This window comes from Salvelinus namaycush, chromosome 5 (assembly GCF_016432855.1).
Source record: "Salvelinus namaycush isolate Seneca chromosome 5, SaNama_1.0, whole genome shotgun sequence".
NCBI lineage: Eukaryota > Metazoa > Chordata > Actinopteri > Salmoniformes > Salmonidae > Salvelinus > Salvelinus namaycush.
Genome location: NC_052311.1, coordinates 31,364,848 through 31,392,022, shown reverse-complemented (window position 1 = coordinate 31,392,022; position 27,175 = coordinate 31,364,848). Strand labels below are relative to the sequence as shown.

The following is a 27,175-nucleotide window of genomic DNA, read 5'->3' as shown; positions in this document are numbered from 1 at the left end:
AACTACTAACACCCCATGTACACACCCTAAAGCCTCAGAGTATCAGACTAGTGTTACTGCTCACACAGACATGTTCAGCTCTGAGAAATAGCCTTCAGACAGACACACACGTTACTTACCTCCATCCGACACTGCCTGGCTCTGCAGAGACAAGTAAGGGGAATGTGTGTCAGTCTCAGTTAAGTACAATATAACATCATACATACCATACAGATCACAGTTATACAGACATTCAAATACATTCAACTCTAAAGTCAGAAACAAACATTAGTGGAGACCAACTTTATGGAACAGGAATACAGACCAACTTTACAGATCAGAATACCATACAAAACATGAAAAATCATACAATCACCCAACCAGATCTCTCAGGCAGTGAGTGAATGAAGGATGGTTTCAAAAACACAACAACACAGCATCAGGAAGTGGAGAGTAAAGAGAACAGCTGCATGGCTTTGTTGTTCTGACAGTTCCCCTCTATGGTAAAGCACTCAAGCGGGCAAGGCCCAAGCTCACACAGGAAGAGGGTGTCACTCTACTGCTGTCGTTCTCTCTCTCATTCATCTTTCAGGACAGAGAATGTTGTTTCTTCAGCTCTCGATAATCTTAGCTTTCACCTCTGTGGTGAGAGTAATAATATGCAAACACAAAGACAGGCAGACACGCACACATATTCTTGTTTTTAGAGCACACGTGAGACAGACCCAAGGAAAGCCTATGGCCTCACGTATACAGTGCATGCTAGCAGTGCATGCCAACATATGCGTGTACTCATTTGAGCATTGGGGACTCCACTCACACAACAGGAGACACCTTGGGAATCCAGTCACCATGACAACCATGGGGAGGAGGGGCAGAACTTTTACTCCATCCGTGGTTCATTCCTCGTATCCACACTGACTCACTTTAACGCTTTCTCAACATCCTCCTCTGAGGATATGAGGCACATCACCCAACACACACTGTAATATGACTCAATGCACCACATACAAGACGGGACATCAACACATGATGCTACAGACTAGTGACAGGATGTAGCAACTTACCAAGGGATGGTGGAGGGGATCTGTAGGCCCATACTGAGAACATCTGCATACTAACATTCAAACCTCACCGGCCACATTGTGTACACGAGCGTTGCAAAATAAATTTGCACATACATTTTATTCACATGTCTCGTAACGTTGCACCTCACTGAATTCAACCCTAATCTACAGAGAAACCGATAACTCACCATGTGACCAACACCAGGAACACGCAGAGTCTTCATATTCTTTGACATGGCCGAAGCACCGGTGGGAATGCGAAACGATGCTCACACACTGGGGGGTCACAGCAAAGTGATCCGCCCTGCACTGACACACACACTTGGGTCCTCCTCATTTAGGACTTCCTGTCTGAAAGGGAAGTGTCGCTGTGGCAACAGGCCACAAAAGGGGAAGTGTGGTTACAGTGATCACACTGCTCTTGTGTTGCATCCTCTCTGATGTGGATGGTTGGGTTGTGTGTTTCTGCCCTACTGTACTTCTTGCACAGACTAGGCAGTGCAGGCTGTAAGGCTTAGGAGGATGACAACACACACCTGTACTGAAAGTATGCAGGTGAAAACTTGTCTGAGCAAATAAGGCTACTGTATTTGAGATATAGTAGCACCAACCACAAGAGCTGTGGTTTGGCTTCCCACCCCATCAGAGATAGGGCTGGTAAAAACACTGTAGGCAAATGTATGATTTGAAATGTTTCATAGGCTACTCAAGTTAGACAAACATTTCTGAAATGAATTAATTCATTTCTGAAAATGTACATTTTCAGAGTTGGTGGGCGGGTATGGTTGTAGGTGCTCAGTTTCCCAAACTTATACTGAGCGGCCCCCTTCGCCAGGCGGGAGAAGCATTGGTAGAGCCCGCTGAAAGTCCCCATTCTCTGGGAAAAAAGCTTTTGGGATGGAATGAAATGTTGTTTTTACATAGTGCTAGAGGAGAGAGAAGAGAAGAGTTTGATAACAAAGCAGCAGTTTAAAGTGAACGCTAAGCTACTCCTTGAAGAGTTAGCGAATTTTGAAGATACAAAATGCATTTGAAGACATGCGATTTGGAAATGCAAGCATAACAATAAATTGTATAATTCAAACTTAGGCCTATATCTACAATTACATTTTGCCGATTTTAAAACTGTTTGTATCCCCAAATTCTCTCACTATTGGGAAAAGTGCCAATTCAAATCAAATCAAATTGTATTTGTCACATGCACCAAATACAACAATGCTTACTTACATGCCCTGAACCAACAATGCAGTTCAAGAAATAGAGTTAAGAAAATATTTACTAAATTAACTAAGGTAAAAAATCGTGATAAAAAGTAACACAATAAAATAACAATAACGAGGCTATATAGAGGGGGTACCGGTCCCGAGTCAATGTGCAGGGGTACAGGTTAGTTGAGGTAATTTGTACATGTAGGTAGGGGTCAGGATGCTCTCGATGGTGCAGCTGTAGAACTTTTTGAGGATCTGGGGACCCATGCCAAATCTTTTCTCGTGCCCCCTTCACGACTGTCTTGGTGTGTTTGGACCATGATAGTTTGTTGGTGATGTGGACACGAAGGAACTTGAAACTCTCGACCCGCTCCACTACATCCCCGTCAATGTTAATGGGGGCTTTTTCAGCCCTCCTTTTCCTGTAGTCCACGATCAGCTCCTTTGTCTTGCTCACATTCAGGGACAGGTTGTTGCCCTGGCACCACACTGCCCAGTATCTAACCTCCTCCCTATAGGCTTTCTCATTGTTGTCGGGGATCAGGCCTACCATTGTTGTGTCATCGGCAAACTTAATGAGGATGTTGGAGTCGTGCTTGGCCACGCAGTCATGGGTGAACAGGGAGTAAAGGAGGGGACTAAGCACGCACCCCTGAGGGGCCCTCGTGTTGAGTGTGTCAGATGTGTGTCAGAGGTTTTATTGCCTACCCTTACCAGCTGGGGGTGGCCAGTCAGGAAGTCCAGGATCCAGTGGCAGAGGGAGGTGTTTAGTTCCAGGGTCCTTAGCTTAGTGATGTGCTTTGTGGGCACTATTGTGTATCTTATCTTCAAAGCGGGCAAAGGTGTTTAGTTTGTCTGGAAGCGTGACGTCGGTGTCCGTGACGTGGCTGTTTTTGTTTTTGTAGTCCGTGATTTCCTGTCGACCCTGCCACATACGTCTCGTGTCTGAGCCGTTGAATTGCAACTCCACCTTGTCACTGTACTAGCATTTTGCTTGTTTGATTTCCATGGTTAAATGCATCGGATCGCACTTTCAATTTTGCGCAAATGCCGCCATCCATCCACGGTTTATGGTTAGGGTAGGTTTTAATAGTCACAGTGGGTACAACATCTCCAATGCACTTCTTCACTGAGTCAGCGTATAGGTCAATGTTGTTCTCTGAGGCTGACCGGAACATATTCCAGTCCGCGTGATCAAAACAATCTTGAAGCGTGGCTTCCAATTGGTCAGACCAGCGTTGAATGGTTCTCGTCACTGGTACATCCTGTTTGAGTTTCTGCCTATAAGACGGAATGAGCAAGATGGTCGGATGTGCCGAAGGGAGGGCGGGGGAGGGCTTTTTATGCATTGCGGAAGTTAGAGTAGCAGTGGTCGAGAGTATTAGCCCTGCGTGTCGTGCAATCAATATGCTGATAGGATTTAGGTAGCCAAATCTACGTTGATAAAATCCCCAGCTACAATAAATGCAGCCTCCGGATATATAGTTTCCAGTTTACATAGAGTCCAGTGAAGTTTCTTGAGGGCCATCTTGGTGTTCGCTTGAGGGGGAATGTACACAGCTGTGACTATAACTGACGAGAATTCTCTTGGTAGGTAAAATGGCCGGCATTTGATTGTAAGGAATTCAGGGTCGGGTGAGCAGAAGGACTTGAGTTCCTGTATGTTGTTGTGATTACACCATAAGTTATTAATTATAAAGAATACAACCCGACGTTCCTCTTCCCAGAGAGGTGTTTATCTCTGTCAGCGCGATGCATGGAAAAGCCCGGTGGCTGATGCGATTCCGACAACATATCCCGAGAGAGCCATGTTTCAGTGAAACCGAGACTGTTACAATCTCTGATGTCTCTCTGGAAGGCAACCCTTGCTCGAATTACGTCTACCTTGTTGTCAAGAGACTGGACATTGGCGAGTAGTAAACTCGGGAGCGGTGAGCAATGTGTACGTCTACGAAGCCTGACCAGAAGGCCGCTCCTTCTGCAGCGCCAATGTTTTGGGTCGGCTACTAGGATTACATTCATTGTCCTGGGTGGTGGTCCAAACAGAGGATCCGCTTCGGGAAAGTCGTATTCCTGGTCGTAATGTTGGTAAGTTGACGTTGCCCTTACATCCAATAGTTCTTCCCGGCTGTATGTAATAAGACTTAAGATTTCCTGGGGTAACAATGTAAGAAATAATACATTAAAAAAACGAAATACTGTCCAGTTTCCTAAGAATGAGGCGAGGCGAGGCGACCATCTCTGTCGGCGCCATTGTGGGCCTAAGGCCAAGACAATATGAAGACTGTTGGTAAAACAGTTACTAGAGACAGGAGATCAAGTTGAGACATAGGACGAGGTGTATAATTGTATAATAAGGCAGTTTTATTCAAGTGTAAAAATATCTGGCAAAGCGTGCAGCACGGCCCCGTTCTGTCTGATTCATATGGAATCGTCGGAGAAGAGACCTCTAAACATGTTGTGCTGATTATATATGCAACAAGTAAAGTAGGTTGATCTTGTAGTCTGGCCTTCCGATTGGTCGATCTGGGTCGTGGGTAGTCCTTTCCGGGCCTGATGTCGACGTTCCATTGGCTCTTAACACAGTTCTTTGTCTTAGAGTCTCAACCTCGAGCAGAATGCATGTGCGTTTGTTTTAACAGGGGCCTGTTCATGGGGGAGGGGAGTGTGTGTGGGTCTGTGGTTATTATAAGGGTACGAAGAGTGGGGGTATAGTGGGGGATGGGTGCATGTTGTGTCAAGTATAGCTAGTGTTGAGAAGTTGTTAAAACAAGTTACCAATATCTATTACAATTTCTTACAAGACACAGTAATAAATTCAACCACACCTTTATTTCATCACAAAGCTAGAGAGCAACCTTTGTCTAGTGAAGTCCACAAAGCATATTGCATGTAACAAACAGTTACATGACCTACAGCATGGTCAAGCAAGGTAATGTTTCCCGACATTTTCGGACTACTAGACTATTGATTTAGAACACTGGAGAGTTACTGCAAGTCGCAAAGAACGTTAGCTAAATATGATGTGGCTGTTCATGTTTCTGATCTGTGTGTGTGTGCGTGTGCGTGTGTGTGCATGTGTGCGTTCGTGCAAGTAGAAAAAACATGTTGACACCCGACTTGTATAGAAATGCCAACGCCATCCTACTCGCTTTCATGTTTATGAAACTGCCTATGACTCTGGAATACAGTGAACGCTTACATTTTTTGTTGACCTAGGCTTCCTGGCTAAAATGCTTGCTCGCTAACCTAACTTCCTTTAGGTAGTTAACATTAGCCTTCTACATCTGGCTACATATTGAACTTCCATACTCTTAGGCCAGGGGCACAATGTATGAATGTATGGTTGGATCAGAATCACCATTATAATTATTGTCCAAATACGGAGAATTAATTAAAACCCAAATTAAAGTCCAAATCCCTATCTCTATCCATGGCTAATTTAGGAAAGGGCCAATTTTAGCTAGCTAGCTAGTCACTGGAGGAATACAACACGACGAGATGCAACAATTCAAGTTGTTTCTGTCAATTACGTATTTATCTTAATGCGATGTGATAGGAGTGAAGCCAAATCCAAACTGACTTCCCTTGACACGCTGATTGGGTATTATTTTATACTTTTTTTCAATAAGGGAAGCCAAATGCTTCTCTGGCTTCCCTTGCATTAAATGTTATGGGCAGCAACAATGTCATACTCTTTATGACCAGACAGCATCAGATAGATGGCCTACACATACAGAGGGAAGCTGTTTCGCTAGCTCACACGCTTTCTCCAGTGAGATACATTCAGCCTCTAGCGAATTGAAGGAAAATTATGAAAACACAGAGCGATGACAGAAAATGTATTTTGATTCAGTTTTTTCATTTTTCTAGGTAAATGTTTTGGGGAAGCCTGCCTTCCCTTGGCATCCGTGAATACACTCCACTGCTTTTCATTCTCCTGCCCAGAGACTAATAGGAATTGATTTGTTTGAGCTCTCTGAGAGGAGGAAATTACAGTTTACCCTCATTTAGGCATCAATGACTGGAAAAAACTGCAAGCTAATTAGCAAGAGGGGAAGAAAGTAATTAAAGAAGCGTGAGAGAGAGAGAGGGAAAAAAGTGTGCTACTTTGTCAGTGTATTTGTTTGATCAACAGCACTCTCTGGTGGCCGTAGAGGAAGTGAATCTGAAGACCTCAGAGAACGGACCTTTATGGCCTCAGAGCAAGACTGGCATGTAAGTGGGGAAAGATTAACTTCAAATCCCATGATGCAGTGTACTGTACTTTTGTACTGCTCCTCGTGTTTTAAATGTGCTGACTGGAAAAAGGTCTCTTGATACTTTGGATGTCAACACAGAATTTGCATGGGTCAGCTATAATGTGTGCAATTCATTCTGATAACAGGTGCATTGACACAACAGTCTTTTGTGAGTCAGTGCCTGCGTGCATGTGCACAAATATGTTTGAGGTAGATATGATGCCAAAATATTACATATTATAGCCAAGTCCAGGTTTGACCATTTGATCACTGACATTTTGTTCTGACCAACTCAGTGGCCTTGTTGTTTGAGTGTCCACCCTGAGATTGGAAGGTTGGGAGTTCGATGCCCTGCTGAGTCATACCAAAGATGGGACCCAATGCGGCTCTGCTTGGCACACAGCATTGAGGAGATTGTGGGTAAGGCTCTGTGATACATTAGCATCCAGGGGGTCCATCAAGCTGCCTCATGCTACAGAAACAGGAGATAGGCGCCTGTTCCTATGAGCCGTTCCAGCTTGCACACTCCAAGGCTCGTGCAAGGTTAATGACTAATTACTTACTAATTGTGTTCTGAATCCTGTTAAATAGTCCAATAGCACCAAGGACAGTCTTAGTGCACCAATCCAACAACAAACTCCAGGCACTAAGTAGGGCACAAACACAGTCTTGTGTTACTTGCGTATTGTTTGTGTTATTGTCTAGGAACTGTGGGTGATGAGGTGATTTGCATTGACATCAGTCCCATTGTAGATGACCTTCTCCAGAACAAAGGTAATTCTGTATGTTAGGCAAAGTAAAGACGGTCACTCACTCCTCGCCAATGGAACTCAGTGCATGACCAGAGAGACTCAGCACAAGAGGTAAAATACTTTATTCAATTCAATAATGTAATGGTATAGGCTAATGTATTTAATTATACTATCAACAGGTTAAACAAATGTTATTCAATTCTTTGAGTAAAGTTTTCTAGGTTTTTGACATTATTGAGAATGCCCTGAAGTAAATATTGTTTTTAGGTTTAATTTACATTTGAACCCATTTCTATTTTGATAAAAATGTTCGATTAATAGAAACTGAATGACGTCTCCTGTCTCTGTCAGATGGTACCTATGAAAATGATGACAGGGACAGGCCTCTATTCGCTCGCTTGCCTTCTCATGATCAGTAAGGAACAATCCTATTACCATTTTCAAAAATCAAGTTGTTTGTTATTACCTTGTGAATATTATGGATTCTTCTTCCTCCTCCTATCGAATGCTCCATGTATACCTCTCTCTCTTTCCCTTTATCCTGGCTCTCAATCTTCCATCCCTATTTCCCTCCTCACCCTCCACACTCCCTCTCCCTTTCCCTCGATCCGCCTCACTATTCTCTCTCTATCTCTCTCACCTTGCTCTCTCTCTCTCTCACTGAAGGTAGTGTCCGTTCTACCTGTGTTCCTTTGGAGTGTCTGAGGTGTGACATAATCGCCTCACCTGAAGTGTCTGGGAATCACAAAGCAGATGAGGGTAAACCCTTCACTTTACATATTGCCCTGACATTTTATCTTTCAAATCAGACCATTATAGTATTCTAGCTTAGTGTTCCTGTGTTAACTTGATCTTTTTTGAAACTCCGACAAAACTCTAACTATGACTGCTCTGAAAATATACATTTTTTTCTTTCTCTCTATCTATCTCTCCCTCAGCCATCTGTGAACACCTGTGTTCTAACACCACCCAATGTCTCAATACCACTGGTCAGTATTAATTTCATATCAGTCAGTATACTCACTACCTCCAATACATAGTTGAGTTCTCCATTTTGATATGGTGGTTGTAGAAATGTTAATTAAATATGAATGTATACAGTACCAGTCAAAAGTTTGGACACACCTACTCATTCAAGGGTTTTTCTTTATTTGTACTATTTTCTGCATTGTAGAATAATAGTGTAGACATCAAAACTATGAAATAACACACATGGAATCATGTAGTAACCAAAAACGTATTAAACAAATCAAAATATATTATATATTTTAGATTCTTCAAAGTAGCCACCCTTTGCCTTGATGACAGCTTTGTACACTCTTGGCATTCTTTCAACCAGCTTCATGAGGAATGCTTTTCCAACAGTCTTGAAGGAGTTCCCACATATGCTGAGCACCTGTTGGCTGCTTTTCCTTCACTCTGCAGTCCAACTCATCCCAAACCATCTAAATTGGATTGAGGTCAGGTGATTGTGGAGGCCAGGTCATCTGATGCAGCACTCCATCGCTCTCCTTCTTGGTTACAGCCTGGAGGTGTGTTGGGTCATTGTCCTGTTGAAAAACAAATCATAGCGCAAACCAGACGGGATGGTGTATCGCTACAGAATGCTGTTAAGTGTGTCTTGAATTCTAAATAAATCACAGACAGTGTCAACAGCAAAGCACCCCCACACCATCACACCTCCTCCATGCTTCACGGTGGGAACCACACATGTGGAGATCATCCGTTCATCTACTCTGCGTCTCACAAAGACACGGCGGTTTGAACCAAAAATCTCAAATGGACTCATCAGACCAAAGGACAGATTTCCACCGATCTAATGTTCATTGCTCGTGTTTATTGGTGTCCTTTAGTAGTGGTTTCTTTGCATCAATTCGATCACGAAGGCCTAATTCCCGCAGTCTCCTCTGAACAGTTGATGTTGAGATGTGTCTGTTACTTGAACTCTATGAAGCATTTATTTGCTTTATTTGCTAAATTCCCAATCTGGCCCTCAAACCATCATGGTCACCTAATAATCCACAGTTTACAATTGGCTCATTCATCCCCCTCCTCTCCCCTGTAACTATTCCCCAGGTCGTTGCTGTAAATGAGAACGTGTTCTCAGTCAACTTACCTGGTAAAATTAAATACAAATAAATAAAAAAATTGATCTGCAATTTCTGAGGCTGGTAACTCTAATGAACTTATCCTCTGCAGCAGAGGTAACTCTGGGTTTTCCTTTCTTGTGACGGTCCACATGAGAACCAATTTCATCATAACACTTGATGGTTTTTGCGACTGTACTTGAAGAAAGTTCTTAAAATTTTCAACATTGACTGACCTTCATGTCTTAAATGAACAATGGACTGTCATTTGTCTTTGCTTATTTGAGCTGTTCCTACCATAATATGGACTTGGTCTTTTACCAAATAGGGCTATCTTCTGTATACCACACCTACCTTGTCACAACACAACTGATTGGCTCAAATGCATTAATTAAGAAGGAAAGAAATTCCACAAATTAACTTTTAACAAGGCACACCTGTTAATTGAAACGCATTCCAGGTGACTACCTCATGAAGCTGGTTGAGAGAATGCCAAGAGTGTGCAAAGCTGTCATCAAGCAAAGGGTGGCTACTTTGAAGAACCTCAAATGTAAAATATATTTTGATTTATTTCAAACCTTTTTGGTTACTACATGATTCCATATGTGTTATTTCATAGTTCTGATGTCTTCACTATTATTCTACAATGTAGGAAATAGTCAAAATAAAGATAAACCCTGGAATGAGTAGGTGTGTCTAAACTTTTGACTGGTACTGTATATATCTGTCTCTCTGACAAAATGTCTCTGAGATAACCAGAGACAGGGACTCTGTGCTGTCCTAATTTGTTTCTATCTGATATTCTCTCCTTCCTCTTTCAGATGTAGAGAATTGCATAAAAGGTATTGTAAAGAAAGTGACCTAGTGGAATGTGAAAAGCAAAAAAAATCACAAAACTCTGGCCCCTATCTATGACAAACAATATATGTATTTTGTACAACTCTTTTTAACCCCTCTTTAACCACTCTTTGACGCAACAGATTTTGAAGTGTTTCTGAACACCAGTTATGGGTTTGAAGTGGAGGAGGGTGATGACCTCACAATGGAGTGTGCCCACGACCTACCGGTGAGAGTTCATGACCTGCTGGTGTTTGTCTGGCTGAAGGATGGGCTTCCCCTGGAGGGCGAGAACAATAGCACGGTCACCTTGGAGAGGATAGGCATAGATACCCCTACCGAGGGGAAATACACCTGCACCATCCAGAGTCCCTGTGGCAACTTCACCTCAGATCCAGAAGAACTTGAATTTAAAGGTAGACACACTCGCCAGTCATATTTGAGACTTGAAAAGTCTGTTTCTACTCTATAATCTCTCTGCACTATTCTATAATCAAATCAAATCTAATTTTATAGTCACATGCGCCGAATACAACAGGTGTAGTAGACCTTACAGTGAAATGCTTACTTATGAGCCCCTAACCAACAGTGCAGTTTCAAAAAATACAGATAAGAATAAGAGATAAAAGTAACAAGTAATTAAAGAGCAGCAGTAAAAAATAACAATATATACAGGGGAGTGCCGGTACAGAGTCAATGTGCGGGACACCGGTTAGTTGAGGTAGTATGTACATGTAGGTAGAGTTAATTAAGGTGACTATGCATAGAGAGTGGCAGTGGTGTGGAGAGGGGGGGGGGCAATGCAAGTAGTCTGGGTAGCCATTTGACTAGATGTTCAGGAGTCTTATGGCTTGGGGGTAGAAGCTGTTTAGAAGCCTCTTGGACCTAGACTTGGCGCTCCGGTACCGCTTGTCGTGTGGTAGCAGAGAGAACAGTCTATGACTAGGGTGCCTGGAGTTTTTGACAATTTGTAGGACCTTCCTCTGACACCGCCTGGTATAGAGGTTTTGGATGGCAGAAGGCTTGGCCCCTGTGATGTACTGGGCCATTTGCCCTACCCTCTGTAGTGCCTTGCGGTCGGAGGCTGAGCATTTGCCATACCAGGCAGTGGTGCTACCAGTCAGGATGCTCTCGATGGTGCAGCTGTAGAACCTTATGAAGACCTGAGGACCCATGCCAAATCTTTTCAGTCTCCTGAGGGGGAATAGGTTTTGTCGTGCCCTCTTCACGACTGTCATGGTGTGCTTGGACCATGTTAGTTTGTTGGTGATGTGGATACCAAGGAACTTGAAGCTCTCAACCTGCTCCGCTGCAGCCCCATCGATGAGAATGGGGGCGTGCTCGGTCCTCTTTTTCCTGTAGTCCACAATCATCTCCTTTGTCTTGATCACGTTGAGGGAGAGATTGTGGTCCTGGCATCACACAGCCACCTCCTCCCTATAGGCTTTCTCATTGTTGTCGTGATCAGGCATACCACTGTTGTGTCATCAGCAAATTTAATGATGGTTTTGGAGTCGTGCCTGGCCGTGCAGTCATGAGTGAACAGGGAGTACAGGAGGGGGCTGAGCACGCACCCCTGAGGGGGCCCTGTGTTGAGGATCAGCGTGGCGGATGTGTTGTTACCTACCCTTACCACCTGGGGAAGTCCAGGATCCAGTTGCAGAGGGAGGTGTTTATTCCCAGGGTCCTTAGCTTATTGATGAGCTTTGAGGGCACTATGGTGTTGAACGCTGAGCTGTAGTCAATGAATAGCATTCTCAAATAGGTGTTTATTTTGAACATGTGGGAAAGGTCAGTGTGGAGTGCAATAGAAACTACATCATCTGTGGTATTACAGAATCGGACAGGGAGAGGTTGAAAATGTCAGTGAAGACATTTTGCTAGTTGGACAGTGCATGCTCGCAGTGCATGTCCTGGTAATCCGTCTGACCCTGCGGCTTAATGAATGTTGACCTGTCTAAAGGTCTTACTCACATCGGCTGCGGAGAGGGTGATCACACAGGCTTCCGGTACAGCTGGTGCTCTCATGCATGTTTCAGTGTTATTTGCCTCAAAGCGAGCATAGAAGTAGTTTAGCTCGTCCGGTTGGCTTGTGTCACTGGGCAGCTCTCGGCTGTGCTTCCCTTTGTAGTCTTTAATGGTTTGCAGGCCCTGCCACATCCGACGAGCGTCAGAGCCGGTGTCGTACGACTCGATCTTAGTCCTAGATTGATGCTTTGCCTGTTTGATGGTTCGTCGGAGGGCATAGCGGCATTTCTTATAAGCTTCCTGGTTAAAGTCCCGCTCCTTGAAAGCGGCAGCTCTAGCCTTTAGCTCAGTGCGGATGTTGCCTGTAATCCATGGCTTCTGGTTGGGGTATGTACGTACGGTCACTGTGGGGATGACATCATCGGTGAACTTATTGATGAAGCCAATGACAGATGTGGTGTACTCCTCAATGCCATTGGAGGAATCCTGGAACATATTCCAATCTGTGCTAGCAAAACAGATCATAACTGGATCAGTCGATGTCAACGTATTTATTTTTTGTTACTACTCACTAAATGAGCCTGGTGTGACAGGGACCCCAAAAAAATACATGTTCAATAGAATTCCTGAATTGCAATAACACCCTGTGTTACTTCCTCTGTCTTCCACTGGGCTGTCGCTCTGTCTGTCCCTCTGTGCTGGCCCTCTGTCTGTCAGACCTGACAGTGGTGATCATTGTGATCTGTGGTGTGTCTGCGGTGGTGCTGGTCCTGGCCCTGGGCATCGGCATCAAGATCATGCTGAAGAAGGACTTTGGTGAGTCATTCACAACAAGAGAAACAATGAATAAAACAACCGTAAATGTGTAACTTTGCATGTGACGAAAGCTCTTTCGCTCTCTCTCCATCTCTATCTCTCTCTCTCTCTTTCTTTCTCTTTCTCTCTATATTTCTCTTTTTTCTCTCTACAGCGAAGACCAAGACCAGGATGCAGCAGAATACTCAGAACCTACGGAACACCGCCAACACAACAGAGTAGGGTTTTCTTTTTCCCAAAAACTTAGCCATTTTCTTCCTGTGAAAATTGCAAGCCTTTCCCGGGCATCCATGTATTCCCGTTAAAACAGGAAAGGCTTTTTAAAAGCATATAATATGAGCAAAAAAAAACTGATTGACTGTAAATAGAGAAACATACACACGGGTCTAACGGTTTCTTGCTCTATTTGTTGCAATTTAAAGGTCCAATGCAGACGTTTGTATCGCAATATCAAATAATTTCTGGGTAACAATTAAGTACCTTACTGTGATTACTTTAAATTATAATGGTAAAATAGATACCAAATTAGCTTCTTACCAAAGAGCAATTTCTCAAGCAAGAATTTTGCTAGGACTGTCTGGGAGTAGTCTGAGTGGTGAGGGGAAACTGAAAATGTGCTGTTATTGGCAGAGAGGTTTGGAACTCTCTTTCTTATTGGTCTATTAACTAATTTACTGCCTGGTGACATCACCAGGCGGGTCAAAACTCAACAAAAAAAAGGAATTATCATAATTTTCACAAATTCACAGTTATTCCAAACTCTAGGAAGTCACATTTTTCACTGCACTAGGCCTTAAATCAACATAAAGTTCCCTCAAAGTCACCACACTATTTCGTTGATGTTGCCTAGTTTTAATGTAGGTCTATGAAGCACTGTTGGCCGACTGATAAAATATTGTTACAGCCTAGTGAAAATTACGGTCATAACCATGTCATAATATGTCATAATAGCTGACATAACTTGTCGTAACCTGTTATAATATGCTAATAACACTGCCGTGACACTTATATTTCAGCCTGTTGTGACATAATGTACACAATGTAGGGTTGTCAGCTGTTTTGTTAACAGTGAGTAGCCACAATTGATATTTCCAGCCTCTGCTAGTGCAACTTGGTCGGGAAATCTCATAATACCAGTTACCGGTAATAAACCCTACAACAGAAGTATTTGGCTACTGACCAGGCCCAGAGAAACATACATACCCATTCAGTTTTCACTTGTTTATGCATCTGTATCTGTGCATGTAGTAGCCAGAAAGCAAAGGTTAAGTCCTCCAACAAACCTGGATATTTCTGTCTGTCTCATTCCAGATTTTCAAAGTACTTTAAAAAAGGAATAACAATGTTTATTTTCTTGTAAATGTATTCAATTCCAGCCTAGATTATTTTCACCCTCCACAACTATTTTGAATATGTGTGTTTGTTCCATCACTTGTGAGAAATTGCATTCCATTTAATAAACAAGTAAAGATTTGAAAAGATGACTCTCAGAGTTTCTAACTAAGTGTGTGTGTGTCTGTGCGTGAGTGTGTGTGTGTGTGCGTGTGTGCATGTGTGCATGTGTGTAAGAGGCCAGGCCAGGGCGGCTCTATTGTGTAACCAGGCGACGGGCGCTTAGCAACCAGATTAGCCACTCCTACTGCATAGTGTCTCCATTCAGTGGAGTAAAATCACCAGGAAATGCTGTAATCCTCTCTCTGGCCTATTCCATGTAATCCTACTGCCTGCATATAGGGACACTGTGTGTGCTCTCTTTATTTCTATGGGTTTTGGTGTGAGTGTGAATACTGTATGTGTTTGTGCGCGGGAAGAGAGAACAGTGGGTATGTGTTTGCAGCACCATATGGTAGTCAGGCTTAATTGTGTGTGTGTGTGTGTGTGTGTGTGTGTGTGTGTGTGTGTGTGTGTGTGTGTGTGTGTGTGTGTGTGTGTGTGTGTGTGTGTGTGTGTGTGTGTGTGTGCGCGCGCGCGCGCGTGTGTCTGTGGTGGAGTGTCAGTAAGGCTGTTTCTTCAGTTTCCTCACTAGCAGGTGGCTCAGAGATAATCCAAGTAAAGCTCCAAGTGGGGATGGAGGGATGGACGGAGGGAGGGAGGGAGAGGGGGTTGAGGGTGACTGTGGACAGAAGACGAGGGCTAATTCTGGTCTCCTAATCCTAGTCCCAAACCCCCCTCCCCCTCTTTGACTTTTCTTCTTCGCCTACCCAACAGTGCTGAGCAAGCTAATGTAGGGAGACAACTCGCGGACCGTTACACACACACTTAGTCATACACACAGGGTTTTTTAGGAGGAAGAGGAAGAGGCAAAAGCAGGTGCCTTGTTTTCACCCTAACTAACAGGTGACCTATCCTGGATAGCAGTTAGCGTACCTGTTGGGTTTAGCAGAGAATGTAGCTGCAGCCTATCGGCTACACCACACAACACACACCACCATGGGAGAAGCTACAAAGGTATGTGGCCTAATATGGAGGCTTCTATGGCTCGTCGTGTGTTTGTGTGACCGATGGGAAATAATTGGATTGTTCTCTTGATATGAGTGAGCGCCACAAGAGTGTTAGCAAATTATTTTCTAATGAATGTTCTATCTCATCTGTATGCAAAACTCAACAAATTGGGCTCTGGTTGGTAAAAAAATGTCACTGGTTGAATAAGTGGAACCGGCCTTAACTGTACATTTCATTGTATATGTAATGTTACAAGCAAAAGTGCTCATTGTCAGGAAAGAGTCTCTTACTAGTAATGTTGGTGAATGTTCTTTGTGTGTGGTTGTCCTCGTTGGGTATGTTGTTTTATGCATGTGTGTTTGTGGTATTCTTTTCAGTAGTCAGAGAGTGTGTTTGTGCAACATGCATTAATCTTGTTATATTAGTCAGTAGGCTATTACATTAATGGGGCCGAAATAAACGCTAATGCTTTTCTAAATGAAGTGGCAGATTAAACCTTACACGGGAGAGATAGGGAAAGAGAGGAAGAGAGAGAGACACTGTGAGAGCGAGCACGAGGGATAGACAGAAAGGGAGGGCGAGAAAGGGAGTCCTCGTGCTGTAAGTCAACTGTTTCAGAGAGACAAGGCTTTTGACAACATGCCCTTATTTCTTAGGTCAGGGGCTTACTTAGGTTCTAAACATACAGTGTGTGTCATAACAAGGTGTTTATTATACTGAACCCTGCTGGGGGGGGGGGGGGGAAATGCAATTTGGTTTCTGTAGATTGTCTCATAAACCGCACAGCATGTCATTAAGTGAATGGAAATGATCTGAATGGGAATGTTGCCAGTCATTCCCGGGTGGCGCAGTGGTCTAAGGCATTGCATCTCAGTGCAAGAGGCGTCACTACAGTCCCTGGTTTGATTCCAGGCTGTTTCACATCTGGCCGTGATTGGGAGTCCCATAGGGCGGCGCACAATTGGCCCAGCGTCGTCCGGGTTTGGCCGGGGTAGGCCATCATTGTAAATAAGAATTTGTTCTTAACTGACCTGCCTAGTTAAATAAAGGTTAAATCATTTAAAAATCCCTCCATCTGTGTACTTCCTGTTTTCTCCCTCTGATGACTATGTAAGTGATGTGGGACATGCTCTAGTTGTGGCCACTAGAAAGGGGGCTACTAGGGCCTACGCATGCAATCAGAATATACAAAACCCGAAGTTTTTTGTCATCAGCTACAAATCGGATGGATGGATGAATGGATGGATGGATGAATGGATGCGTGCATACATGTCATTCAACACCTTGAAATTAATATGATCACATTATAATAGATTGTAACTTTTCCATAGACAAGTGTGTTGGGATTGTTATGTTATGGTAAATGAACTACGGTGTCAAGCAGTAATACAATTAACAGAATTTTACTGAATTGTACTGTGTCTTCCCTCAGGGCTTGCTCTCGGTCCTTCAGAAGTTGAAAGGGACCACAGAGAGTGTGGAGCTGAGGATAGTTCTACTGGGTCTGGATAATGCAGGCAAGACCACCCTACTGAAGAGCCTCGCCTCAGAAGACATCAACACTATCACACCCACACAGGTCAGAGGGCATCACACACAGACATACACAGACATACAATGCACACACACACACACAACTATGTATTACTATACTTGTGAGGACTTTCTGGGGACCAACAATTGATTCCCATTCCAAATCCTATTTTCCCTAAACCTAACCTTAACCCCTAACCCTAAACCTAAACCTAACCCTAACCTTAACCCTATCCTAACCCTAAACCTAACCCCTAAGCCTAAAATAGCATTTTTACAGGTGAGGACCAGCAAAACTTTTCTTGTGAGGACTTCTGGTACTCACAAGTATAGTAAAATGCGTACACACACCGATACACACTCCCCCCCCCCCCCCCTCTCTCCCTCTCTCTCTTGCTCTCTCTTGCTCTCACAGCATGTAAGACACCATCACATTCACGCATATACACAGCTATAGCATTACACCACACTTGCACTTGTCTTTTCCTACCCCCACGGATGTTGCTGAAAGCAGCTTTTTTGAGAAGAAATGCACTTACCATGACTCTGATATTTAGTTTTCTCACCTAGCTATCTTAAGATAACTATACTACCTGTAAGCCGCTCTGGATAAAAGTGTCTGCTAAATTACTCAAATGTGATTTAAATGTACTATCAACACTCAGGTGATGGAACAAAACATCACCCCGACACAGACAAAAGAGAATGACTCCAATGTCGCCGTAGCCTCTGGGACCAGGGTTAGAAATAAGGTAAAGGAAAGGTGAAAGAGCAGGGTGGACTTCAGTGAGAAAGCAGGATGGTAAGGATTGGCTCAGCAGGTAGCATGCAGGTAGCATGCAGGTAGCATGCAGGTAGCATGAGGCTGAGGCCTGTCTCTGCTGAGGGATCATGTTGTTACACAACCTCTCACTGCTGAGCCAGACAGAGGCAGTGTTATGAAAAAGGCTGCGGCCCATGTCAGGACAACACTTCCTCTTAGACATGAAAAGCACAACCCTGGTTGAGCAAAGTTGTTGTTGTTGTTGTTGTCCTTTGTTCACGGGTCTATGTTTAACTGTAAGTCTTAAGTCTCGTTCATTCCCTGTTGTTCTGGCAGATTTTTTGGTTGAGAGCACAGTGATGAATGGTGGGCTTGACTTGACTTTATTTCATCATTTTAGCTGCTAGCTGGTTAGAGGTCCTCAACAACAGCTCTCTAATGAAATGCCCGGTCACACAGTACTAACCCATGGTTTGTCTTTGACACAAGGGCTTTAACATTAAGAGTGTGGCCTCACATGGCATGAAGCTGAACGTATGGGATATCGGAGGACAGAGGAAGATCCGTCCCTTCTGGAAAAAATACCTTGAAAACACAGACTTACTGGTGAGCACCTAACAGGGTTATTCAGATCTACTGCATTCTGTCGCATGATCCTCATGTTGTGATCAATGGTAGCTCATTAAGGTAAGGAGAACAGCTATGCCCAACAATCCCATGATATGAATGCTGTGGGTCTAGAGGATGATATTGCACGTAGTAAATATGTGATGGCTATGGCGAAATGATACTTTTGATCACTATATCTACCCTGGATCTTTCAGATGTTTATAGTTAATTATTTTCGACTTCCAGATCTATGTCATAGACAGCGCAGACAAGAAGCGGTTTGAGGAGACGGGACTGGTAAGCATGGCACACCTCATAGCTGTAATAGCTGTCTGTAATAGCTGTCTGTAATAGCTATCTAGCTGATGTGATTACAGCCCCATCTCATTGTCTGATTATGTCTAATTACATAATTGTCACTGATCTGTATCTGTGCGTTGAGTTCTCTTTCTTGCTCTCTCTCTTGCTGTCTCTCTCTCTCTCTCGCTCTCTCTTTAGGAGCTGGAAGAGCTGATCGATGAGGAGAACTTAAAGGGTGTGCCAGTGCTCATCTTTGCCAATAAGCAGGACCTGGCCACGGCCTCACCCGCCAGTGAGATCGCTGAGGGACTCAACCTGCACACGTACCGGGACCGCCAGTGGCAGATCCAGGCCTGCTCAGCAGTGTCCGGGGAGGGAGTACAGGTCAGTACTGTTAAACTGGAATTAGACCAAATGATTGACTGGTTGAGGTGCATATTAGTTAGAATCAGGAAATCACTATATTCTTCCTGAAGGTTTGTGTAGCACTAATCAGAATGAACGAAAACACCTGAACATGTGCGTAAATGTCCCTGCTGATGAGATTTGAATTGAACCATATTTTCCTCCTCACTCTGCTCTGTTTTCGATCATCCACAGGATGGCATGAACTGGATTTGCAACAACATTGTAAATAAGAAGAAATAAACTACCAGCCCTACTGTACCAATCCTCATTTTCACCAGAGAGAAACATACCCAAATATTGTATTTTTACACTGTCTGGTTATTTATTACTGCAATGTGTGTGTGTGAGATATTATTTTAAATGGTGCTCCAATGAAAGAAGAATATCGGCCCTAGAATTTTAAGGAATGATTTTTTTTTTATATTTACAAATATGCCCTATGTGAATATGCTGTAATAAAATGATCAAATTTACTTAAATTAGCATTATGTCCATATCCTGTAATTTCTGTTTTACCCCATGTCTGGAAGCTTCACTTGGAGAGTCTCTGTGTTTTCTTATTTATAATGTTACACAATGAGAGAATTGACATAAAGATGTAATCATTTTGTTTGAGTCAGTCAGTCAGTTCGGTAAACACCAGAGTAGCGTATGTGTAAAGTATGTGTGTAATGTACAAGTATTTGTGTTTTGAGATTTTGAGATTTTTTACATTAAAAGCATTAGTCATATTTGCTTCTCAGTCTATTTGGTTTCAAACCCTTGGTCAAGTGGTACAGTATAAGCGTCAAAATCATATTCAATCACTCCTGCTCATGGAACACCTCAGAGTTTTTAAAGGCCCAGTGTAGTCAAAAACATGATTTGCCTATGTCTAATATATACAGTTGAAGTCGGAAGTTTACATACATCTTAGCCAAATACATTTAAACTCAGTTTTTCACCATTTCTGACATTTAATCCAAGTAAAACATTTCTGTCTTAGGTAAGTTAAGATCAACACTTTATTTTAAGAATGTGAAATGTCAGAATAATAGTAGAGAGAATGATTTATTTCAGCTTTTATTTCTTAAATCACATTCCCAGAGGGTCAGAAGTTTACATACACTCAATTAGTATTTGGTAGCATTGCCTTTAAATAGTTTCACTTAAGTCAAATGTTTCCGGTGGCCTTCCACAAGCTTCCCACAATAAGTTGGGTAAATTTTGGCCCATTCCTCCTGACAGAGATGGTGTAACTGTGTCAGGTTTGTAGGCCTCCTTGCTCACACACTCTTTTTCAGTTCTGCCCACAAATTTTCTATAGGATTGAGGTCAGGGCTTAGTGATGGCCTCTCCAATACCGTTAGTTTGTTGTCCTTAAGCCATTTTGCCACAACTTTGGAAGTATGCTTGGGGTCATTGTCCATTTGGAAGACCCATTTGTGACCAAGCTTTAACTTCCTGACTGATGTCTTGAGATGTTGCTTCAATATATCCACATAATTTCCTCCCTCATGATGCCATCTATTTTGTGAAGTGCACCAGTCCCTCCTGCAGCAAAGCACCCCCACAACATGATGCTGCCACCCCCGTGCTTCACGGTTGGGATGGTGTTCTTCGGCTTGCAAGCCTCCCCCTTTGCCCTCCAAACATAACGATGGTCATTATGGCCAAACAATTCTATTTTTGTTTCATCAGACCAGAGGACATTTCTCCAAAAAGTACGATCTTTGTCCCCAAGTGCAGTTGCAAACTATAGTCTGGCTTTTTTTATGGCGATTTTGGAGCAGTGGCTTCTTCCTTGCTGAGCGGCCTTTCAGGTTATGTCAATATAGGACTTGTTTTACTGTGGATACAGATACTTTTGTACCTGTTTCCTCCAGCATCTTCACAGGGTCCTTTGCTGTTGTTCTGGAATTGATTTGCCCTTTTCGCACCAAAGTACAATCACCTCTAGGAGACAGAACACGTCTCCTTCCTGAGCGGTATGATGGCTGCGTGGTCCCATGGTGTTTATACTTGCGTACTATTGTTTGTACAGGTGAACATGGTACCTTCAGGCACTTGGAAATTGCTCCCAAGGGTGAACCAGACTTGTGGAGGTCTACAATATTTTTTCTGAGGTCTTGGCTGATTTCTTTTGATTTTCCCATGATGTCAAGCAAAGAGGCACTAAGTTTGAAGGTAGGCCTTGAAATACATCCACAGGTACACCTCCAATTGACTCAAATTATGTCAATTAGCCTATCAGAAGCTTCTAAAGCCATGACATAATTTTCTGGAATTTTCTAAGCTGTTTAAAGGCACAGTCAACTTAGTGTATGTAAACTTCTGACCCACTGGCATTGTGATACAGTGAATTACAAGTGAAATAATCTGTAAACAATTGTTTGGAAAAATTACTTGTGTCATGCACAAAGTAGATGTTCTAACCGACTTGCCAAAACTATAGTTTTTAACAAGAAATGTGTGGAGTGGTTGAAAAACGAGTTTTAATGACTCCAACCTAAGTGTATGTAAACTTCCGACTTCAACTGTATTTCCAGACTATGAGGTTGGAATAGTACTGTGAAATTGATAAAATTATCATAATGCCATTTTAATGTAACAGCTGCATGAAAATACCACCTGCAATTTCAGCCTGTTTTGGTGGGATGTAGTTTAGGTCTTTCTGGTGACATCGCCAGGCATTAAATTAGTTAATAGAGAAACAAGAAAGAGAGTTCCAAACCTCTCTGCCAATAACAGCTAGTTTTCCATTTCCCCTCACCACTCAGACCACTCCCAGACAGTCCTAGCAAAATTCTTGCTTGAGGAATTGCTCTTTGCTAAGAAGCTATTTTTGATTCTTTTTGACCATCTTTATTGAAATCAATCAAAGTACGGTATTAAATTGTTCCCCTGAATTTATTTGATATTGAGATAAAACGTCTGCATCGGACCTTTAAAGAAAGATATTTTGAAGGCAGGAAAGCCCATCCACTGCCTCCTGACATAGTGGTCCAGTATATGGATGGAGATTGTCACACACCCCTCTCGCGGAGGTACTTGGCCATGTCACACACCTTCTTGTTGACTATCCCGCCATGCACCCCTCGTTTTCCCATCACAAACACCAGAGCCTTGGTCGTCAGGGCAACCGTGAGAGCCAAGCTCTCGCTGCCTTTGGTCCGGATGTCAATGAATAGGATCTCTGTCTCAGGACCTGTCATATGGTCTCGTATTACTGCCATCTTCCGACCTCCAACGCTGACCCCCTCCTGCAGGAGACTTCCTCTGTCTTTGCCCACCAGAGCCTCCACTTCCAGTGGGCAGATGGCAGCCAGGACACCTCCAGGCTTGGAGGCCCACACGGCCTTGTTGTCGTACAGGCCAACGATGGCTACGTCCTCCACAAACTTCTCCTTCAGAGTGGCTTTGATATAGTCCCTCCACTCTGCCATCTTTGTTCAATCAAGCAGCTGACAGATGGGTTGTTTGTTGGCAGTTGTTTTGACTGTTCAGCTGTATCTGGTTTTGTCGTGTTGACAGTACAAAGCGAAGCTTGATTGCTAGCAAAATATCTAATTCTGTGTTACCATAGCAATAGAATCTTTTGATAAAGGAATTTCCATAGCAACCTGTATGCAGATCAAAGCCTACAGCTAATGAAGGATGCTGTGGCTGACTAATATCTATATTTGCAACAACATCATCCTTGGCCACATGGTGCTGAAGCCAACCTGTGTGGCCAACAGGTGGCAGTATTGGTGAGGATGAAAATAAAGTCATGCTTCTGTGATTTGAAACATTGATATGCAGGGAGAGACTTTGGTTGTGACACATAATCAGAAGCCGAACCATCACAAGATTAGCCTCTTAAATCATGTGTGAAGCCTGGCAAGCCTTCATGGTGATGACTCCGTAGGAGATGCAAAAATACCTCACCACCTGTTCCCTACCCTACACAGTCCTCTAGTCTAAGCCTCATCCCACAATCATTTATTGAACAGTCCATTCTACTATGTGAACGTGGGTTTTACTTAATTTGAAGGGAAATGGGTAGAACTATATTTCCAGTCTGCCTTCTCCAAATCGAGGGGATTGTGTTGTGTACAGAAGAGAGACAGGTTTAGATTTGAACATTTCGGCCTACTGTTGGTGACTCGGCATGATTATTTCCCCCAATATGTGTTCGAAGGGTGGATGATGTCAAGCCTCTTAGCAAGGAATGGTTGTCATGATAACCTTCCCTGTTGACCCCTTCACTTCATCCATCTCCTTCTTTCTCAACAGGCTGAAGCCAAGACTGTCGAACTGTTAAGGTGTTTGAAGCCACAGATGCACGTAGAATAACAAACACTCTCCCAACTGAGCTGCCACCAACACGAAGCAGACAAAACTTTAACTTTGCTGGAGTATTGAAACACATCATGATGAGATGTTTTGAAACATTACATGGTGTGTTGTAACACCACTTAATCAAGTGTTGTGTAACACCTTGCCAGGGACTTGGAGCACTACCGGAAAGGTTGAAAATATTATTTTAGTGTTTCGAGTTCTGTTAACGGCAGAATTAGATACCTTCACTTTTGCCGTTGTTTCCTCTTTCTAAAGCTTCTAAACACTATTATGGTGTTTTAAATCCTGTCCAGTGCAGAATTAGATCACTTCTTCAAGAGTATTTTCATATTTAACACTGATTTATGTATCTGATCATTTGCCAGTTTAACCCGTTTTGGCAGGCATTGTTGAGTACAGTGCTCAATCCACCATCAGAGATGTTATAGCCAGCACTGTAGGATACTGTATTTGCCTCTCTACCATTAAAAGCTGGATATGTGGGAATGGGTCATCTCATCATTGAACGTAATTCTGCCTGACTGTTTTGATATCCATTCAACATGATCCATTACACCTCATAATAACTCACTGGGCACACAACGTCATTTCAACGTGGATAATTGGGTCATATTTGGTTGAGACGTTGATCAATGAGATTACAATTTAAATTCACCAACTCAAAAATAGTTTATTTTCCATGTAGATTCCATGCCACAATACATTGACAAATTACATAGAAAAATTGTTGATTCGACCAGTGTGTGCCCAGTGGGAAGCTGCTTAATACTAATATACAATAAAAGTATACTTTTCTTTTTTTAAACAACATTATGTAAAAGTCTAAAAATGTGAATTACCCACAATCCTCTAAAAACAGAGCCACGTGGCAAAATAGGAAGTGCAAGAAGCTTAAAACCAGACTTCCAATGAGTACAAGCACAACATTTTCTCAATCTTTGGTTCTCCTTATTAAAGATACTTACATTTTGAGCAACACATTAAGTCAGATTTCATCTGAATTGTTTGGGTAAAATGAAATGAGCAAATCATTGAAACGTCTTGCATTCATTTTTATTAAGTATATTTTGGTTGTTTATTTTTTGGGTCAATTTCAATTCACCTCAGAATAATTATTTTAGAATGTGGCTGGGTGGTTGAGTGTGTAAAATTACAATTGAATTCCAATTAAATGTACCATCTTACTGCCACAGAAGTCAGGGGTGCAATTCCTGCTTCCGCCTGTCCCACTTTCACTTCTTCTCTGTCTCCTCCTGTTTCTAATCTGTCTTAATAAAGCATTGAAAAAATTAAGGTGTAATTCCACTCCAAAAGAATATTCTCCATAGGCCCTTAACATCAATCAATATTTAGGCTATAAATCATTTGCATTTCTTAACCATTTGATTGTGAGAATGTTTTTTGTGTTTTGATGTTGCCTTTTACATGCACTGAAACCCCAAAAGGAATTCTCACGAGACTTAAAAAACCCATCATTGAGATTGAAGCACCACTTTGGGTGTTTCAGAGTACTTACATTCTGTTTTAAAACACTTTCTGTGTATCATAATGCTTATTTTGGATTAACATTCAAACACCCTCCAAACGCCTGGTCTCTGGTTAAGTTACTGTTACTGTTCATGGATTCATTACAAAATCATGTTGTTTTTTTTGTCTTTCTATTTTTTCAGTGCAACAAACCAACCAATCAGCCATGACAGCAGTCCCCTACCTCACTTCCAGCAATCCTCTGCCACCTGCCATGACCTCTAACCCTGTCTTGACCCCGGCCTCTGGTTGGAGGAGGAGCACATGCAGGTGAACACCATCCTGATCGTCATCATCTTCTGCGTGGCACGCTTCCTGCTCCTGGTAGCCTTCTTCTCTACACTTTCTGCTTCCGCTGCGGCCTGCAGCCGTCCCCGAAGGACTCCCGGCCCGCACACGGCTGCAGTCTGGATCGCAGGGACGCCACCTTCCGCGGCAGCTCCATCCGACTGCCAGTCTGTTGGGAACGTGGTCTGAAGGACATGAGAGAACTAGAGAGGCATGCAGACAGGAGAGGAAGGCAACAAGTCCTCTCTGGACTATGATGCTTTCTATTATTTTCAGACTTTGTATGATGTTTTCATGCTTCTATATTCATTTCTCGCGTTATGCTACCCAGCATGCAACAGTGTTCAGGAAGTATGGAAGGCATAGACCTGTTTGGGTGTGTAAAGGAGGAACAGTAGGATGTTACACTACTGTACATAACTTTTGAGTGCATGCGCACAGTACTCCCTAACGTGAATAAATGAATATACTGTATATACCATACACATTGTATTGCCCTTTTCTGGAATCTGTCTGTCATGTGTTGTGTGTTCTGTATGTCACCATTTCATGAATAATATAGTGCAGAACAAATGTACTGCTTATGTATATTGACTTGTCTGTTCTGTGCGTTCCCTTTCCATGTATTATGAAACAGTTTCCACTGAAGCACGCACACACACACACACACACACACACACACACACACACACACACACACACACACACACACACACACACACACACACACATACACACACACACACACACACACACACACACACACACACACACACAGATACACACACACAGATACACACACATACTCAGTGTATGTTTGACCTTCAGTGACTTGCCTCTAAGTGGCCTCTATTGTAACCCAAATGCCAATGCAGTATATGTGTGCGCGTCAATGAAAATAAGCTCCATTAGACTTGCTCTAGCTATGCTGTCACCTTGTTTTATTTCCACGGCGGTGACATGTTGTTCCGTGCTGTTGTGCAGTAGGCTATGCGTGAGAGAGGCTAACACAGCGGAAGGCAGCTAACAGAGCTAACAGTGAAAGGCAGAATACATTTAGTATGTGTTACAAAGTAACTACATGTGCTCTATTCAGTATGTAGGAATCATAAACATTCTCTTTTATGTCAGGTCAACAGGATATTATTAAACATGTGTGACTAATCTTTATACAGATAAAACATTTCTGGCGTTATCACAAATTAGCCTGGACTACTTTAATCGCACATACTGTAGATTGCCATAACATGGACACATTGGACAAATAAGGCACAACAGCGCCCTGCAACAAAACAATGTCCATGGTTAAATGTTACCCGAGCCTTCAGCGTTTTGTAACAAATGAAACAACTATAGAAAAGCATAATTTTTTTCAAGAAAGTTATAGTATAACTATCATTATTTATACACAGCCACAGCTTGAGCCTTCGCCCTAAGTGGCCTATATCGCCATGGTGACTAAGGGTTCACGACACGGAGCACATGGCGCTCTTCTCTGAGCAGTGGGAGTCAATGGAGCCGTCTGGAGATGCCATGATGGAATTATGCACGTCAAACTCTGGAGAGTCTAGCTCAATGTGACTGTCCTGTAGACCGTTGTTATGGTGGAGGGCATCCTTATAGTGAGACTGGGAGAGAGGGGGGGGGGGGGGAGAAAAGAGAGAGGTAGAAAAAGAGGGGCAAGAGAAAGGAGGACAGAATGAAAGAGGGGAGTGAGAGGGGAGAGGGCAGAAATAAAGGAATAGGTGAAAAAAGCGGAGAGAGAGAAAATGTATCAGAGTAAAATCTGAACTCTATCCTTCAGTCTAAGTGAACTCCATAGGTAACAATCCAGCAGTGTGAGTCTCACCCTTCTCACCTTGCTGACAGACATCTCCTCAGCACGGCATTCCTCCAGAGACTCCACCAGGGAGTGATGGCCCGAGATATCCATCTTGATACGGTGGGAGCGTATGGACTTCACATCATCCTCATCCTCCCTTGCCACCGACGGGAACACCTGGATCAAGGAGAGAGGGATAGAGCCA

The 27,175-nt window shown here is 43.0% G+C and overlaps 4 protein-coding genes and 1 pseudogene across 4 annotated transcripts in view; 2 read left to right on the top strand and 3 right to left on the bottom strand.

Moving 5' to 3' along the window:
• LOC120047499 overlaps window positions 1-1,304 on the bottom strand; it is a 38,751-nt pseudogene extending 37,447 nt beyond the window's left edge.
• Window positions 1,305-7,615: 6,311 nt separating this feature from the next.
• LOC120047498 lies at window positions 7,616-14,376 on the top strand. The gene is made up of 7 exons (XM_038993031.1): window positions 7,616-7,662; window positions 7,914-8,006; window positions 8,186-8,236; window positions 10,156-10,176; window positions 10,315-10,587; window positions 12,857-12,955; window positions 13,110-14,376. The coding sequence occupies exons 1-7, from the start codon at window positions 7,617-7,619 to the stop codon at window positions 13,175-13,177; spliced, it is 651 nt and encodes a 216-aa protein (XP_038848959.1). The 5' UTR covers window position 7,616; the 3' UTR covers window positions 13,178-14,376.
• A 1,009-nt stretch (window positions 14,377-15,385) lies between these two features.
• On the top strand, window positions 15,386-19,250 carry LOC120047496 (ADP-ribosylation factor-like protein 3). Its single transcript, XM_038993030.1, has 6 exons — window positions 15,386-15,403; window positions 16,830-16,976; window positions 18,183-18,299; window positions 18,549-18,599; window positions 18,801-18,986; window positions 19,203-19,250. The coding sequence occupies exons 1-6, from the start codon at window positions 15,386-15,388 to the stop codon at window positions 19,248-19,250; spliced, it is 567 nt and encodes a 188-aa protein (XP_038848958.1).
• Window positions 19,251-22,015: 2,765 nt separating this feature from the next.
• Window positions 22,016-22,435, bottom strand: LOC120047078 (profilin-3-like). Its single transcript, XM_038992627.1, has one exon. It carries the CDS (start codon window positions 22,433-22,435, stop codon window positions 22,016-22,018), a length of 420 nt encoding a protein of 139 aa, XP_038848555.1.
• Window positions 22,436-26,139: 3,704 nt separating this feature from the next.
• LOC120047077 (soluble guanylate cyclase 88E-like) overlaps window positions 26,140-27,175 on the bottom strand; it is a 7,746-nt gene continuing 6,710 nt past the window's right edge. The window contains exons 17-18 of the mRNA XM_038992626.1: window positions 27,007-27,147; window positions 26,140-26,776 (exon numbers count right to left, since the gene is read on the bottom strand). Coding sequence (XP_038848554.1) covers window positions 26,615-26,776; window positions 27,007-27,147 — 303 coding nt within the window. The 3' untranslated portion in view covers window positions 26,140-26,614. The remainder of the gene's footprint in view (window positions 26,777-27,006; window positions 27,148-27,175) is intronic.